This window comes from Fomitiporia mediterranea (assembly GCF_000271605.1).
Source record: "Fomitiporia mediterranea MF3/22 unplaced genomic scaffold FOMMEscaffold_9, whole genome shotgun sequence".
Classification (NCBI taxonomy): domain Eukaryota; kingdom Fungi; phylum Basidiomycota; class Agaricomycetes; order Hymenochaetales; family Hymenochaetaceae; genus Fomitiporia; species Fomitiporia mediterranea.
The window spans coordinates 883,875-900,016 of NW_006760394.1; the positions used below are offsets into that span (position 1 = coordinate 883,875).

The 16,142-nt window shown below is 46.1% G+C and overlaps 6 protein-coding genes across 6 annotated transcripts; 4 read left to right on the forward strand and 2 right to left on the reverse strand.

Annotated features, from left to right (window-relative positions):
• Positions 1–289: 289 nt before the first annotated feature.
• Positions 290–912, reverse strand: FOMMEDRAFT_159125 (uncharacterized protein; the record flags this gene model as incomplete). Its single annotated transcript, XM_007269150.1, has 2 exons — positions 290–793; positions 847–912. The coding sequence occupies 2 exons, from the start codon at positions 910–912 to the stop codon at positions 290–292; spliced, it is 570 nt and encodes a 189-aa protein (XP_007269212.1).
• A 64-nt stretch (positions 913–976) lies between these two features.
• Positions 977–4,654, forward strand: FOMMEDRAFT_111996 (acyltransferase ChoActase/COT/CPT). Its single transcript, XM_007269151.1, has 13 exons — positions 977–1,374; positions 1,442–1,459; positions 1,779–1,844; positions 1,918–2,098; positions 2,154–2,582; positions 2,642–3,164; positions 3,240–3,343; positions 3,408–3,517; positions 3,579–3,845; positions 3,924–4,159; positions 4,254–4,337; positions 4,403–4,450; positions 4,512–4,654. Exons 1-12 carry the CDS (start codon positions 1,109–1,111, stop codon positions 4,429–4,431), a joined length of 2,313 nt encoding a protein of 770 aa, XP_007269213.1. The 5' UTR covers positions 977–1,108; the 3' UTR covers positions 4,432–4,450; positions 4,512–4,654.
• A 444-nt stretch (positions 4,655–5,098) lies between these two features.
• Positions 5,099–8,689, forward strand: FOMMEDRAFT_111998 (DUF21-domain-containing protein). Its single transcript, XM_007269152.1, has 7 exons — positions 5,099–5,372; positions 5,535–5,708; positions 5,964–6,060; positions 6,126–6,204; positions 6,261–6,674; positions 6,727–7,371; positions 7,428–8,689. Exons 1-7 carry the CDS (start codon positions 5,323–5,325, stop codon positions 8,465–8,467), a joined length of 2,499 nt encoding a protein of 832 aa, XP_007269214.1. The 5' UTR covers positions 5,099–5,322; the 3' UTR covers positions 8,468–8,689.
• A 468-nt stretch (positions 8,690–9,157) lies between these two features.
• On the reverse strand, positions 9,158–10,281 carry FOMMEDRAFT_22243 (uncharacterized protein). The gene is made up of 4 exons (XM_007269153.1): positions 9,814–10,281; positions 9,513–9,750; positions 9,331–9,435; positions 9,158–9,265 (listed from the first exon to the last, which is right to left on the reverse strand). Exons 1-4 carry the CDS (start codon positions 10,174–10,176, stop codon positions 9,219–9,221), a joined length of 753 nt encoding a protein of 250 aa, XP_007269215.1. The 5' UTR covers positions 10,177–10,281; the 3' UTR covers positions 9,158–9,218.
• Positions 10,282–11,540: 1,259 nt separating this feature from the next.
• FOMMEDRAFT_159129 (uncharacterized protein) lies at positions 11,541–11,848 on the forward strand (the record flags this gene model as incomplete). The annotated part of the gene is made up of 3 exons (XM_007269154.1): positions 11,541–11,583; positions 11,660–11,739; positions 11,801–11,848. 3 exons carry the CDS (start codon positions 11,541–11,543, stop codon positions 11,846–11,848), a joined length of 171 nt encoding a protein of 56 aa, XP_007269216.1.
• A 358-nt stretch (positions 11,849–12,206) lies between these two features.
• On the forward strand, positions 12,207–14,264 carry FOMMEDRAFT_169899 (acid protease; the record flags this gene model as incomplete). Its single annotated transcript, XM_007269155.1, has 8 exons — positions 12,207–12,249; positions 12,317–12,446; positions 12,508–12,619; positions 12,694–12,711; positions 12,766–13,047; positions 13,105–13,410; positions 13,462–13,537; positions 13,585–14,264. 8 exons carry the CDS (start codon positions 12,207–12,209, stop codon positions 14,016–14,018), a joined length of 1,401 nt encoding a protein of 466 aa, XP_007269217.1. The 3' UTR covers positions 14,019–14,264.
• Between the last annotated feature and the right edge of the window lie 1,878 nt (positions 14,265–16,142).

A 16,142-nucleotide genomic window follows, 5' to 3' on the forward strand; every position in this document is an offset into this window, starting at 1 on the left:
TGTTAAGACTTTTTTGTAATACTATTAACTGTATACATCTTGTGTAGACAAATAAAATCAACACTTATATTTTTTGTTGATTGCACCACTTTATTATATTGAATATAATATAATCTTACTACTCATATAAATTTTCGAGGCATAATTAACATGCTGTAGTTTTTACACTGAATACTTGTGTGGGGACAATGTCACCACTATATTTCATCTAAAAAAGGCAAGATTGGTGGCAGAGTCGAAAATCCCATGGACGCGCGTCACTTGGGAAAGTAGGACCCCCAGTTTCAGGTCAAGGCTGGTGTTGCTTGTTTTGTATTTGTGGTAGGTGGACACAGGTCTTCGACTCATTCGGGGTTTCCTTTCCAGCAGAGTAAGAGAATTTTTGTCCGTGTCGGCAGCGAAGAAAAGAGCTGCTGCTGCCATCGGGAAGGGACGGGATTGGCTCTCTTGCTTGTAATAGTTGTATCATACTATCAAGATGCTGGTGGCGGAGGAGAGCGGGGCAGAAAAGGAAGTGCGGGGTAAATTGCGGGGAAGAGGGATCACGCCTATCGGGTTTGTCCGGGTCAGCTATGAGGCACAATTTGAGCAACTGCTTCTCCATTGAACACCGACGCTCTAAATTATACGGCAAAAATAAATAACCAGAATTATTGCCATTCACTTTTACATTTCGTCTGGCATCCTCGTCAGAGATAGAGGTAGACATGCGGAAATGCTCTTGCGGAGCCGAGTTAGGATGTGCCTGTCTTGTGGATGGATTCGGATGACGCCCTTCCGTGTTGTCGTTTGGCTACGTGCGCGATAGGAGTATCATAGTTAGAGTCTAGGTTCATGTATTATCACCAGCTGATGATGGTCAACGACAATTGCATTTGCTCCGAGATCATATCTCCCCCTATGAGCGCGCATATAAGCACCTCTTCCTTCTGACCTCATCCTTTCTTTGCTTCGCGGAAACCCCCACTCAGTTTCTCCTTCTCTTCCTTCTCCGTATTTTAGTATTCTTGCTTCGTTTGTGACCTAAGGCAAAAGGCATATTCTCTTGCATACATTTCTAGCTAGCCAAAACACAGACGTAATCAGATAAACTAGCCGACGACTGAAAATGGCGATGGTGACAACCATGACCAAGTTCGATGAATGGCCAGAGCCCAAACCGAATCGTACATTCGCATCTCAGTCCAAACTCCCTCGTCTACCTATTCCACCGCTAGAAGACACATGCAAACGGTATCTCCGTGCACTCAAGGCGCTGCAATCGCCACAGGAGCATGCGGACACGGAGCGAGCTGTTCGTGCATTCTTAGAGGACCCGACAATGGGCCCGAGGATGCAGAAGAGGTTGGAGGATTGGGCAAAGGACAAAAATAGGTGAGATTTACAGATTGACTTGTTGCTGGATGCGATTATGCTGACCGAGGACTTGGTTGATAAACAGCTACATTGAGGATTTTTGGTGAGTCTCGCCAATGACTTCATATTCTCGCATTTCGTCGCCGTCTTCATGGCTGCCATTCGCCTCTTCTCCCGATGACTTCTTTCTCCGTTTTCTCCGTACATTGCGCCCGAAATGATGCCTTCTCTTCCCTTGCACACGCTATGTGTGTGACTCTGCGTTGGTGTGTGTGGTGCGGTGCTATGCGGTCCATATCCGTGTGAGGTGCCGCATCGGCCTTCCGCGCGCTTCTTTTCGTTCAATTGCCATTTCGTCATCGTCTTATCCATAAAGAAAAGAAATCTAACCGTAACCCTCCCTCTCCTTTTCGTTTTTGCAGGTATGAGAGTTACCTCTCGCACACAGACCCAGTCGTCCTTGCACTCAACCCGTTCTTCGTACTCGAGTAAGCAATTCATCCTATATTCAATCCTTACTCGTAATTCACATGCTCTCTTTTTTCTCCTTCTACTTGATAGGGATGACCCTACGCCATCTCGAGGTTCTCAAGTCCCTCGCGCCGCAGCACTGATCACGTCGGCTCTGGGGTTCATTCATGACCTGCGTGCGGGTTTGTTGGAACCTGATAATGTTCGTGGTGTCCCACTTGATATGGATCAGTATACGAGGTTGTTTGGGACTGCGCGGATTCCAACCCAGGTTTGCAATACAAAATTATCGATGCTCTTAGATTAACTCATGATATTTCATACAGAGAGGTTGCCGCATGCTCGTGAATGAAGAGTCTTCGCATATTGTTGTTCTTCGCCGGGGTCAATTCTATTGGTTTGATGTTCTTGACGGGGAGAACCGGCCTTTGCTCACCGAACGCGAAATCTTACGCAACCTTCAAGCTATAGTCGACGATGCAGATCGTACGCACGTCACTGATGTCGCAAAGTCTGCCATCGGGGTTTGTTCCACGGAGAACAGGAAGATTTGGTCCGGATTGAGGGAGCTAATACAGGGCCAGAAGCAGAATGCTGGATGTCTTGAGGTAGTGGACGGTGCGCTTTTTGTCGTATGCTTGGACGATGCTTCGCCAGCAGATTTGGCTCAACTGTGTGATAATTTCTTGTGTGGGACGTATGATTTGAGGAATGGAGTACAGGTCGGGACTTGTACGAATAGGTGGTATGATAAGGTCGGTGTGCACTCTCCGCTTCTCATTATCATCGTATCTAACGATTTCCAACGTTTTAGCTGCAAATTATCGTCTGCGCGGATGGTTCAGCCGGTATCAACTTTGAGCATACGGGCGTTGACGGACACACCGTCCTACGCTTCGCAGCAGACATCTTCACAGATGGACTCATGCTCCTCGCACGTTCCATTAACCCATCAGCACCAACGCTCTTCCACGCACCTCTCAGTCCATACGCAAAGTCCTACAAGCCTCCAAAGGGACAACAAGCACAACCTCCAAAGGGACAACAATCACAACCTCCCAAGACGCCAAATGGTATCAACGGCCCACAGATCTCACCTCGCAGCCAGATGCTTTCACTATTTAACATAGCACCTAAGAAACTCGAATGGGTCCTGAGTCCGCAATTGCGCGCGGGTATAAGGTTTGCGGAGACGAGGTTGAGTGATTTAATTTGTCAGAATGATTGTCAGGCGTTGGAGTTTAAGGGATATGGGAAGGTGTTTATTACGAGTCATGGGTTTAGTCCGGATGCGTTTGTGCAGATGGCGTTTCAGGCGGCGTATTTTGGACTTTATGGTGGGTTCCTTTTATTTTCATTTTGAACTTTTTTTGTCTGGGATGGGAGGTTGAATATTTTGTGATATATGATAGGTCGGACGGAGTGTACGTATGAACCTGCGATGACGAAGCAGTTTTTCCATGGACGTACGGAGGCGATACGTACTGTTCAGCCGGAAAGCGTCGAGTTTACCAAGGTGGGTATTTTCTATCACTCGTTTTCAGGGAGCGACGGCTGCTGACGATGCATCGTTTCTCCAGACATTCTTCTCCGACGCACCCCAAAACGAGAAGATTACTTCACTCCGCAAGGCCTGCGAACGACACGTCGCGCTCACGAAGGAATGCAGCAAAGGTCTTGGACAAGATAGGTCAGCGCTACTCTTTAACTCTTCAATTTGGATCCCCAATATTAACAATGATTCATCAAAGACACATGTATGCACTCTACTGCCTCTTCCAACGTGAGATAGCCGATGGCAAGTTCGACATCCTGCCTGACGATCCAGTTCCTTCGCCCACCTGGCCGAGACGCGCGTTACCGGAGGTCTTCACGGATCCTGGTTGGAGCTTGTTGAGCACGTCGATTATCTCGACGAGTAATTGTGGGAACCCTGCGTTGCGGTTGTTTGGATTTGGACCTGTTGCGGCGGATGGGTATGGAATTGGATATATTATTAAAGATGATGGGATTTCTATGTACGTACGCTTTTCATTTTCATTTCATCAATCGGTTCGGCGTAGAGCGGCTGTTGACCGACTTGTACTGGGATATAGTTGTGCATCATCTAAGCATCTCCAAACTCGGCGCTTCCTTGATACACTGGAAAGTTACCTACGTGACGTACAGAGGATCCTTGTACACCTACACCGCGCGGCGAACGCGCCACCAACACCATTCATCGACATCACAGGTATCCTACGTGATGCGCGCACAGGCCGGCCTATTCATGGCCAACCCATTGAGGATGAGAATAATGAGTATGATGAGTATGAGGTGGACGAGGGCACGAGTACGTAAAAATTTGCTGTTATTTCTTGTCTTGGTCTTGTTTGAGCTTGGTTGGGGCATGTTCTGACTGGATTATCCTCTTCTCTTCTTTGAAGCTGGATACTCGTTCTTTGATAGTGGTGAGATCAAGTTGCTTGGACGTGCGGATAGGGAGAGGAGGTCTTTGCGTTCACATGTTGGTACGTTTTGTCTTTTTTGCTATTCTGCTGTTCTTTTCCCTTACTTACCGTCTTTCTGTAATTAGGCAAAGTCATTCCTATGGCGGAATATTAGTCTTCCCCTTCGCAAGTTGGTGCGTGTTTTTCTTAGCCGACTATCGTCTTTCCTCCTGCTTAACATCTTCCTGCGATTAGGCAAAGTCATTCCTATCCTATGGCGGAATATTAGTGATGAATATATGCGGTGTTGCCAGTTGCAATTAATTTCTTGTGTGAAAGGGTGGTTATAATGTACCATTATGATATGCTCCATAATTTTATTTCTTGGCTCCATCGGCAGCGTGTATGTATGCAATATCAATCTCAAATATGATTTCATTTCTCTCTTTGTTCACCGGCCCGCCTGGACGGCACTGAGGACACGAGCGTGATGAAATTGGTATTGAGTCACCTACGCCAAGCGAATGGAATTTAATGTAATCGTGGAAACTCGGCATCTCGGCAGTGGCTCCCGCGTATCAAATGCTGTGACGCGGGGAAATCGAAATGTCAAGTACGCCCAGTCGGTCGCGTCTTCTTGGGTCCGTACCTCCGCGTCACTCTTCCAGTTTCCTTCCGCCACCTTTGGCAATAAGCTCACCACAGCTCACGCACGCACTTTACACTAACAAATACATTTGTTGGACAATTGAAGACTGGTAGCTTCGACAGAGCTGCTAGTTGACACTATCGAATGCCCCCCGCTCGATTGTTGCTCTCCCTTGCTTCGTCCGTCCTTTCTGAGCACATCCCGAACTTCCAAGATGCTTTCCGTAGTGGTGTTTTCTCCTCTTTCTTCTCCTTTCATTTCTCCGGTGTCGATGGTGGTAGCAACCCCAGCTCGGAGTTGCATAGTCTCGCGAAACGTGAAATCGAGAAGACGAGCGCCGAGTTCGTCGTACTCGCATGCCTCATACCTGTACTCGTCATCTTGTCTGGTGTATTTGCCGGGCTAACATTGGGGTATATGAGTCTCGATGAGACGCAGCTTAATGTTTTGAGTATTTCTGGGACTCCGTAAGTACAGACTCTCATATTTCGGTTTTCCGTATTCTCGGAGTATTATCAACACCAACAGTGAAGCCACGTATACGCACTTACGAACACACTTCTTCCCTCCCTTCCTGAACTTTATATTTATCTATTTGGAGTAAACTAATACATATTGTGATGATATAGCAAGCAGAGGGAGTATGCCAATAAGATCAAACCGATTCGCAAGGATGGACATTTGCTCCTGGTGACCTTGCTTTTGGCGAATATGATCACGAACGAGACCCTGCCGGTCATTAGTGATCCCGTCCTTGGGGGTGGAGTTCAGGCCGTAGTCGTGAGTACGGTACTCATTGTCTTGTGAGTTCCTTTTTCTAGCATTATTCGTCTTCTTTTCAATTATCTACTCTGGGCATTATCTATTCCTTCGCGGCTTGTCTTTACGTTTCACGTCCTTTACGGATTGCACTATGCGTGCTTCCTTTGGCGTTTACAGTTGTGCTGTGGCTGAAATGACGTTTCGGACCGGCTCAATTCACCGATCAATTACTTGTTTTGGATAACGTAGATCATAACTGACACTGAGTTACCTCCGCATTACTGCCCCTGTAATAGGTTCGCTGAGATTATTCCTCAGTCGATTTGCACTCGCCATGGACTTTATGTCGGCGCAAAATGCGCCGGTGTTGTTCGTGTGCTTATCTGGGTTTTCGTGAGTCTCGTCGAATTTTAAGATATTTATTGTGTGTTTGTCGATACTGATACGCAGTGCTTAAGGGTATTGTTGCATGGCCCGTCGCGAAGTTGCTTGAGTTTCTGCTGGGACCGCATCATGGAATTATTTACAGAAGAGCTGGTACGTATAACAGATTCCGATTTTATTATGCACTGCGACTCATTTATAATCTTCAGAGTTAAAAGAGCTTATTGCAATGCACGGCGCGGAGAATCCTCTGGGCGGTGACCTCCGCACTGATACGGTCACTATCATCGGGGCCACGCTCGACTTGCAAGACAAGACTGTCAGGCACGCGATGACACCCATCGATCGCGTCTTTATGCTTCACATCGACGCCAAGCTTGATTATGATACTCTTAGACGCATTTGTGCTACTGGACATTCTCGCATTCCTGTTTATGAAGAAGTCGAAGTGACTGTGCCCGTGCAAGTGGCCATCACTGCTGCTGAAATGGGTACTGGGGATGGCTCAAAGGTGCCTGCTCCTGCGATGAAGAGTATTGATGGTGATAACCTGGTGAAGACGAAAGTGAAAAAGATTATTGGAATTTTACTTGTTAAGCAATGTGTGTTGCTTGATCCTGAAGGTACAATCTATCTATTTAGTCTCGCTCATACTTGATACTGAGACTACCTCAGACGCTGTTCCTGTGCGTAGAATGCGTCTCATCAAGGTGCCATTTGTTCCACAGAACGAACTACTTCTCGGTATACTCGACCGGTTCCAAGAAGGACGCAGTCATATGGCTATCGTTAGCCGTCTGAGTCGCGAACGCGCGCAAAGCGTCAAGAAAGCGGTTCGAAAAGGTCTCACTCAGCGTCTCTTGGGTGCACTCCACGGTGACTCGTCCTCGGATACATCATCCGATACAAGTGACGATGATGATGACGGGAAGTCTAACGATAGTACAGAAGTTCGGGAACAGTCAGTTAACGGTGACAGTGTCACCGTCGCAGGAGATGACTCAGAAAAACAGTCGAATAAAGTGAAGTTTGCGGGTAAGAAACATCGGTTCCGTAAACGCGATAAGAAGCGTAAACACGATCGACGAGATTCTGGCCAGAGTGATCTTGAAAAAGGCGACGCGGAGGCAGAGGCAAAGCGAGAGAAGGACAAAGACAAAGACAAGGAGAAGGAGAAGTTATGGAAATCTGGGTTGGAGCAGAGGATGCCTGCGGATGCTGTACTTTCAAAAGCGAATGCGGAAGAGTATCTTGCAAGTCAGGGAATTGATCCAGCGATTATGCCACTTGGTATCATCACGCTCGAGGACGTCTTGGAAGGTGGGTTGTTATCTATTACCATTAAACTGCGTTGCTGATTTCCTCTCGCCTTACAGAGGTTATTGGTGAAGAGATCTACGACGAGTTTGACGTCGAAGGTACTGGAGCACATTCTCAGTCCTTCGTACCTCCTGGTGCACACCCTCATCAACAAAAGTCGAAGCCCGCTCTCGTCCGGAAGAATTCCGCACCCGAACTCGCTACCAGTGATCCATCACACGGAAAGATGACCGAGTCACCACCCATAGTTCCTCCCTCGGCTGCACGAAATGCTCTAGGGTTGGCGATGCCGAAGCCTATCGCGCTCACCAACTTGAGGTCGCTCGGCTTCTTGAGAAGTAGAAGTGCACCGCCGACGCCGCGTGATGCTGTGAAACCGCTTCCTGGGTCCGAAGGAGCAACGCCTCCTGGTGCGGTGACGCCCGTTCCTGTCACTGGAGCTTCGAAATCTGAGGACAACGCCACGTCCATGGCACGTAAATCAGGAGAGATTGGCCCGTATACTGCTAGTGGTGGGATTTACCCGCCTATAATCACGACTCCTCCGGAAGGTGAAAGTCGGCATTTAGCACAGATTATGGAGAGCCCTCCTGGTAGTGAAGGTAGTGCTGTGTCTGCTTATGGTGGTTCACCGCCTGTTTCCGGGACGTCTGATGGGCAGGGACAAACGAGAATTGCTGTTGTGAATCCAGCGACATTGGCAACTGGAAAGCCGAAGTCACGCAGCACGTCACCCGCGCCCTCGCTCGAAGCGATTCTACATAGTAAACGACGCGGATCGTTCGCCACCGGTGGAGCGGGGTCTTCCCGCCTTGCTGTCTCTGCGACAGGCTCGGGATCCGGTGAAGGTAGTAGTAGTGTACCGGGCAGTGGTACGGCAACTCCTGTAGAAGCGCAGCAGCAACCGCAAGTAGGTCAACGCGGAAGGCCGAAGGGGACGTTTAAGAGTAGTCCGCTTACGCCGATTGGGGCAAATGCGGACGTGGTTGTTGCAGAGGAGATTAGGAAGCAGAAGAGGGAGCAGGTGGCAAGGGAACGTGAACGTGAGGCTGCTGCTAAGGAAGCGAAGGAGAAGGACGAGGAGAAGGACGAGTAATGTGTGTACTTTCATGTTTCATGGTAGTGCTTCGCAAACATGAAACTATCTATCTTCCCGATCGGTATACATGCGTATTTATACATCGCTATGCGTACTTCAAGAAATAGTGATACTGTCGTCTCGAATCCTTCGTTCCAATCGTATGCGTTAGCTTGTCGTTATATTATAATATATACGCCTGTGCCTCTTTGCAGGCTAGTTCTATGCATTCATTGTTTGTTATTTCCTCAGACTCAAACGTCTCGAATAATTTGTTGGCTTCTTGATATACGCGGTAGTAGACGTAAATATATTTGTCTTGGCGTGGATAGGCAGTGCTAGTTCATACGTCATGTTCTGTCACTTTGTTTGCCCTTATGGCCAACTCTATTCATCTGTTCCAGGTGCCTGAGAGACTGAAGCACATGTAAGACCTTGCGTGACTCCGAATGGAATGTGCTTGTTGTGAATGATGGTTGATGTTTATAAAGTTGGGCACTGCATATGTTGTCCATCTATCACCTCAGTAGAGACGAGTATACAAAATAGCTGATGCGCTGATGCGCTGGGATAGCAGGGAGCTGATATGAATAATGAATAACGAATAACGAAAAGAATCCACGAGTCCCGATAAAAATAAAACAGGGGGAAGACATCGTCCTTGGCTCGAAAACGAGTAAAAAAAAGAGTGGGTGTGTGCTACTGTTGAGATCAAGTATAATGAAATGAAATAGAGAAAAGGTGGAGACATCTGTTCGAAGAGTATGTACTACTGTGTGTGTTGGGGAACAAGATGTGCATTGGAGTTGTCGACATCTATTTCATCATATGGATTAGATTCGTTGGTGTCAATTAAAAGATAGGAATGAATTTTTATTTACATTGGTTCTGCGTTGTGTAATTCATCTGTGCTGAGTATTCGGCGGTTTGCACAGGCATATAAGCTGGTTGCATCGGGTAGCTTGGGTAATAGCCTTTATTCCAAGCTATACAGAAATCGTCAGCATCCGTGTCACTTTCTCTCTACATGTAGCAGTGGGGGAAGGAAGAAAGATAGACGTACGATCTGAGCTAGCGTTACTCGTCCAATTTGATTTTCGAAGGCCCAAATGGATGAGGACGATTATAGTTGCAGCGTGGAATGTATTCATAAGGATGATCTCCGCTAGATTAGCACGTTCGTAAACCTCGAAGTTGTCGGATTTTAACCCGGCGGGCGAGTCTATGATCGTGAATGCAAGGTCCTCGATAACATGGCAGACGTATAGTGGGAGAGCGAAGAAGAGAAGTGTCTTCAAGACCTGCAGAAATTCATCCAGGACTTTTATGAGCCAGGAGGATGGACGCAAAGGATGTGCATTTACCTTATCAACTACACCAGCTCGGCGTGCAACTGAATGGGCACGGAAATTGAGGGCACCGATGAAGAACGCGGTGGTATACCATAACGCGTAGAAGGCATATAGCAGTTTGTTGGAGAGGTCAGCCTTGTTCTCGACACCTTGCCGGGTGCTTCTGGTCAATCTGAAAAACGCTCTGATGTAGGCGATGTATGCGCCCCCCTGAGCCGTGCCCATAATAACAAGAATTGCGTAGATGATGAAACTCGCGATGGTCCATACTGAGCTGAGGCCTGCCTTACCGATATTCCTGGACCTCGCCGTAATGATAAGGCAGAAGGAAAGGAAAATCAGTGCCAGAGCCCAATTGAACAAGAGTGCGCTCATTCCGTAAAGCGCTGCGATGGCACCGATTGGTGGGTCGTCAAATGGGTCGACATCTGCAGTTAAGATATCGAGGCCGATTTGCGCGCATGTTTTAATGAATGAAAGAAAGACCCCAAACAAGAGTGGTAGGTATGCGAGACGGTGTCCACGGGCGACGAAGAGGGCTGGAATGCTGAGAACGAAGAGAATGAGGTACGCAAGTGCAACAATACCCCGTACAGCGATACTGGCCTGCCCGACTTTAAGCAACGCTTTTTATATATGTAGAAGATGAAAACACGTACTTTGGTAAGGTCGTCCCCTTCAAATACATAGGCGTTGGCGCGAGCAGCGAACGCTAAGGTAGCTAACAGGACTGGGGTATACATAGTGGTTTTTTTCTAGTCGATGCTGCTTTGTCCCTCCAATCCAGCCCCTTTTAATCGCGTTTGACAGGACGACGCATGTTGCTGTCGGGCAGTGTGATTGCGCCAGTGCAGCCCTGAGAGCGCGAGAGCTGGTAGGGATATGACCCGAGAGGCTGTGCTTAATCTAAATCTTCGAATCGCCGAATCGGTCGGATGAATGGACCAACGACTGAATCGTTTCGCTATCTATCGCAATGCAAACCAGGCTATATCATTGAGTCCTCGTTAAAAAATGGATAGCTGCTCCAGGTGGTCGGTAGACAAATGATATACAATTGCAGAAAGCCTGGTAAGAGCTCAAGAGGCTATGTCTTTCGACTGCTAAAAAAAATCATTCCGAAAGGCACCAAATGGCCTCGGTTCAATGCCAAGTCGAAGATCGAGATCGTTTCAATTGTTGCTCTGGCATCAAAGTACATCAGACGTTGAGCGGTGAGCATTTTCGGCTCGGTTTCTGCGCCTTGCAGTTTGCCACAATTTGAAGTTCTGGTTGGTATAAATACCTGCAGGAAAGATAAACTGGGCTGCTGCGAAAGATTGCATCAGCGCGAGACTTAATAGTGGCATTTTTAACACACTCTTCATATGATAGTTATAAGCGCTGCCAGCGAATTCGAATCCGTCAGTAATGGCACTTGTTACATTGCACTAATCACGCTCATCACGCTCTAGCTATAAGCTCACCACTTACTGGTACTCCATCGAACAAGCAACACCTGTGTGGTCGAGTCGAGTCCGACAACTTGCCTGGTGATTGCTAGGATTACATAAACTGGATTTTCCACCGCGTGAGCTTCGACTTTTCACGTGCCTTCAAGTCTTTTCTCTTGCTTGCCAAACGCCAATGCTCATAAGTTCATGCCTTAATTATTCACCACTTCGATCCTGAAAGCACTATTATTCTATGCTTAGCTTTGCAAAAGACCACGACTGCTTTACCCGTGTTATTGGAACAATATGACCAATGTCTCTGGTGCTGGTGGTGATTTGTCTTCGATCAGTTCCTCACTGAGTTACTACACACCCAATTAGTGCTAATACATAAAATGATTGTCGGGTCTCGTTATTCTAGGTAGGCAGTGGTTGCGATTGCGATGAACGATTGTCTCATCTCAGCGTCACTGTCCCAGGGACTACCCACTACAGCTTTGAAAAAGTACGTTTTGAAGAAACGGTGTTGCTTTCCACGTTACTGATGTTTCTTTAACTCGTTATAGACGTTGGATAAATTCAATGTGTCGCTGTGCACAAAACTCGATGCTTAATACGGGCACGAGAGGTGAACAGGAATATATTATTCGCTGTAACAACCATTCCGGATAAGTCTATAACCGTTGGACGTCAGGTCAAGTGAAAAGTCGACAGTACACATGAAGTTGTCAAGAAGAATCTGCTATCTGAATGGATAAGAATAGAAGCCGTATGCTGTGGGCAGTGATTCATGGCCTGTACTTCTCCATGACACGGAAAGTTCCTCGAATTGCACGGCGAAAGTGACGATCAGCCAATATTCCGATACCATGTGCTAGCGCTCTTCCATTTATGTATAGTATAAGAGTCAACGAGGGATGCGTCTCCTATCCCTCCAGCCATGTCGCCTTCCATCATCGTTCTACTACCGACATGAAATGGACAAGTTTCTCTGGCGTGCTTGGTGCATTCACTTGTGCATTTCTCGCGGTGACCTCGGTCAAAGCGGTCTCTTTCCCTATTGTCCGTTTCGAGTTTACTAGGCAAGCGATCTGTCAATATCGCTCCCTTCGTAAATGGCAGCACGAGTGTACAAAGTCATGGAGACAACAACTATTTTGCTAACAACACACTTGGTGGCAAAGCGTTCGAGGTTGGGATTGATACGGGAAGGTACGTGATTAAATTCCCAAACAGCGAAACATGAGTCATAACCGTTTTTGTGTTTACAAAGCTCTACTTTATGGGTAAAAGGAGATGTACCTGGAACGAAAAATCTCAGCATGCCGCACGAAATTCATGTTGGAACCGGCTCAGAAAAGGGTGTGCTATCTCCGTCGTGTGCTGTTTTCTACTGCTTGCTTATCAATTAATAAAGGGTTTATAAACACAGCTGATATGGTGTTTGACTATTTCACAGTCAAAGATCAAGCTTACCGTGAGTCATTCAGATAATATAGGTTGCTTTCCTCCTCAAGCTTCCATATTAAAGTCAATGTCATTCCGACCTCCCCCCCCCCATACACCTGATGAAGATAGCATACTCGGCTTGGGACTGGGACCATCTGCGGAATTCAATTCCACTTTGGCACCTCCGCTCGACCGGATCTTCCGACAAAATACTTCGACACCGAATTTCATTTCCGTCCTTCTCACTCGTATGACAGATGAGAGGCCCGGAGGCACAGCGCCGCAAACTGGCCAACTAACAATTGGGTCCGTCATCCCGACACTTGAGAATATCACGAGACAGGCAAAGCTACCGGCTCTCCGGGTCGGGTGTTAGATGTCGTTGCTTGACGAGAATGGGTGTATAGGACCTGATGGCAAGGACTTATTGGCGAAGACATCCATTTCTGACCCGAAGCAGGGCAGTACCAATCAGTTGCACGTCATGTTCGACACAGGTACCAATCTCGCGCTGGTTTCTAGAGAAATTGCAGATACTATCTACGGACGTGTACTGGATGCAGCGTTCTTTCCTCAAGACGAGGCCGGTTACTGGCAGATTCCTTGCGACTATGAGCTGAACGTCACTTTCTCCTTTGGTGGAGTCAAGTATCCGATTGTACCCTTGGCTTTGACTAAGCCTGAACAAGGCTACTCCTCTGAAAAGTTTATAACATGCGTATCAATTGTACTTATCAGCAGTTCTTGTCTTCATTCGGTTGACTGAAATCTGTACTAGTTCCAACAAATTCCGCAATCTCTCGCAGATTATACACAGTCTGGAGGAATGGACACAATACTCGGCATGGCGTTTTGTAAGTTATCACTTCTACTGCTAGGTGTCCCACTGATTATTCGTCAGTGCGAAACACTTATTTGTTGATTAATTCTGGCGACTTCATTAATGGATCAAGCAGCTCCGTCGCAGATCCGTACATTCAACTTCTTTCTGTGACTGACTTAGCAGTGGCACACACAGACTTTGTTAATGTGCGTCTAGGTGGAGTGGACAAGACCGGCTCACAGCCATCCCTGCTCTCCATGAAAAAAGCGAAGCATTCTCCTCAGACGAAAGTTGGAAAACCTTTCTACAAGACTTTGTGGTTCATTATTGTCGTCTCTATTGTTGGTGCGCTACTGGTGGCCTCAATTGCCTACTTCGTCTACTCGCGTGTTCGTACGCGAAGCAGCAAAATACGTATAGAAACAGGGTTCAGGCCTGCAATGGTCGGAACAACCTCATATGCACCATTGCTTGATCCTGTTTCGCGTTCGCAAAGTGCACGCTCTGCTTAGCTGTCGCAACATTCCGAGCCGTGAGCTTTTGGTGGATGCTCAGTGGAAGCTCTAGAGTATTCAGAGCTGGAGTATGAGGGCTTTGCCAAGATATTAAATTAAGCTCTAAGACTAATATTTGAGCCTTCTTTAGTTGTTTTAATATGTAAATTCTTATTTATTTATCTTTCCATTTCCTGCTTTATGTTATTTGATTGGAACCGTAGTCTGGACAATGCAGACGCGTTGCATATTCCATAGTATTTACTAAACGCCAGTGGATTATCCTCATGATGTTCTGTTACGCTTGCTCGAAGAAACTAGACGGTGGAATAGTCACTGAAAATTGTGAAGCTAAGAAGTGACGAAAATCGAAATGCGCATTGGCATTGCACGGGTTGCACGCGTGAGAAAATGCTTGGTGCATGTTGCCTGAGCTGCTGAACTCAATGCAAGCAGCGACAACTTCGGCTCTCCTCCTCACAGAACGTTATATAAGGGAATCACTATAATACAAATGAGGTCTCAAAATTGTCCAAGTAGCTTAAGGAAAAGGCATGGGAACATTAGGAAGACGGGTTCAAAGTGAGAAACGTTTGTGTACTCTTTTTCCTCGTCAAACTTGAAGAAATTGCTTATCGTGATTACCTTGTCTTCTATCTACCATCGCTGAAAAGAGCGCTAGAAAGTATGGATGACATCCGCATGAATATGACCCGGTATATTTATTGTCTCTTTCACCACGTGCCTCTCTAGATGATGGAAGCGGTTGTCTGAAGCATGAGACGTTTACGAGTCCACCTGTGAGTCTATCTTCTGTCCTTATTTGCCAAATATAAATACTAAATGACATTTGTAGCTGTATTAATTCTAGGATCAAATCGAGTCGTTTTTGCATTCAGTAAGCATGTCAATATGAGACCCTTGCTCTTGAAATGCATGCGGATGCAATGATGCTGTCACTCAACAAATGATAAACAATCAACGAGCGGTTGAGTACTAGCTTACAAATTCGTTGTGTGAATTTTACCATTTATTGCCTTTGAAATCATTCTGACTGGCTGATTTCAATGGACCTGAACTACTCCAGGATAACTGAGTTGGGATTATTCATATTATCGGTCCTGAAGGCACTGGTGTTTCGTTCTCCATTGTGGTTTGGCAAAAGACTACTATTATGAGATGATTAGTTCATCAATGGACGAACCACGAGACAATGACTTCATAATGTCTTAGTTAGAATACATACAATATAAGGACGAGAGACACTGAGCAGTCAATTGTCACCTCACCCCTTGTCTATGCATGCCCCCCTTAAGTTTTCCCTCTTAACAGGTTATGAGCCTTGAGCTCCCTGTATACACACATCCACTATACACTTTAACCCTTTTACTCACATACATTTGCACACATTTGTATCATGGTTCCCCTACATACAGATACACACTGTAAACTAGCTGATGTACCTAAATACTTTGGTCAAAACATCACAATGCTTAAGACTGAAGCAAACTACAAGATGTGGCACTACCACATTGTTTCTAGTGTTACAGCTACATGCTTTGAACACTTACTAAAGGATGAACTGTAGAACAAAGCTAAGAGGGAGATAGCTAAGGCTATTCATGCATGCATAGTTAATAACATTGCTAACACAATATTGGCAAACTATATACACTTTGATACATCTATCCCTTAGTTAATGAAAGCACTTAAAGAATGCTTTAACCCTCAGACAGTATGTAAAAAGGCTATCAACAAATCAGCACTGTTTATTTACAGAGACTATGTAAAACATTTCAGATATACATTAGACAGACTTGAGGAAGCATACACAACTCTGTCTACTAACAGTGATCCACCACACAACTCTACATACAAAGCAGCAATATTGCTTACTACTCCTGAGTAATATACACACATAGTAAATACAATAATACAATCTACTAATACCTAAAACAAAGGCAAACCAGTTGATGAACATAAGAAAGTCAAACCAAAGTAACTAATCCTTACATTACAGAATGCCTACAACAATTACTGTACTAAACAAGTACAAGATTCCAATGATCAGACAAAGAATAATGTACACACTAATACAATGTATAAAGCTAATAAGCAGAGGAAATTCAATCTACCAAATCT

What these genes read in the sequence shown, in the direction of transcription:
- FOMMEDRAFT_111998 (XM_007269152.1), top strand. Translation starts at nt 5,323, where the DNA reads ATGAGTCTCGATGAGACGCAGCTTAATGTTTTGAGTATTTCTGGGACT. An exon ending in GTGTGCTTATCTGGGTTTTC is followed by an intron (nt 6,061 to 6,125) that starts GTGAGTCTCGTC and finishes GCAGTGCTTAAG; the next exon opens with GGTATTGTTGCATGGCCCGT. An exon ending in GCTCGAGGACGTCTTGGAAG is followed by an intron (nt 7,372 to 7,427) that starts GTGGGTTGTTAT and finishes CTCGCCTTACAG; the next exon opens with AGGTTATTGGTGAAGAGATC.
- FOMMEDRAFT_22243 (XM_007269153.1), bottom strand. Translation starts at nt 10,176, where the DNA reads ATGAGCGCACTCTTGTTCAATTGGGCTCTGGCACTGATTTTCCTTTCC. An exon ending in GAGCTGGTGTAGTTGATAAG is followed by an intron (nt 9,751 to 9,813) that starts GTAAATGCACAT and finishes GAATTTCTGCAG; the next exon opens with GTCTTGAAGACACTTCTCTT. An exon ending in TTACACAACGCAGAACCAAT is followed by an intron (nt 9,266 to 9,330) that starts GTAAATAAAAAT and finishes ATGATGAAATAG; the next exon opens with ATGTCGACAACTCCAATGCA.
- FOMMEDRAFT_111996 (XM_007269151.1), top strand. Translation starts at nt 1,109, where the DNA reads ATGGCGATGGTGACAACCATGACCAAGTTCGATGAATGGCCAGAGCCC. An exon ending in GGCGTATTTTGGACTTTATG is followed by an intron (nt 3,165 to 3,239) that starts GTGGGTTCCTTT and finishes GATATATGATAG; the next exon opens with GTCGGACGGAGTGTACGTAT. An exon ending in AAAGATGATGGGATTTCTAT is followed by an intron (nt 3,846 to 3,923) that starts GTACGTACGCTT and finishes ACTGGGATATAG; the next exon opens with TTGTGCATCATCTAAGCATC.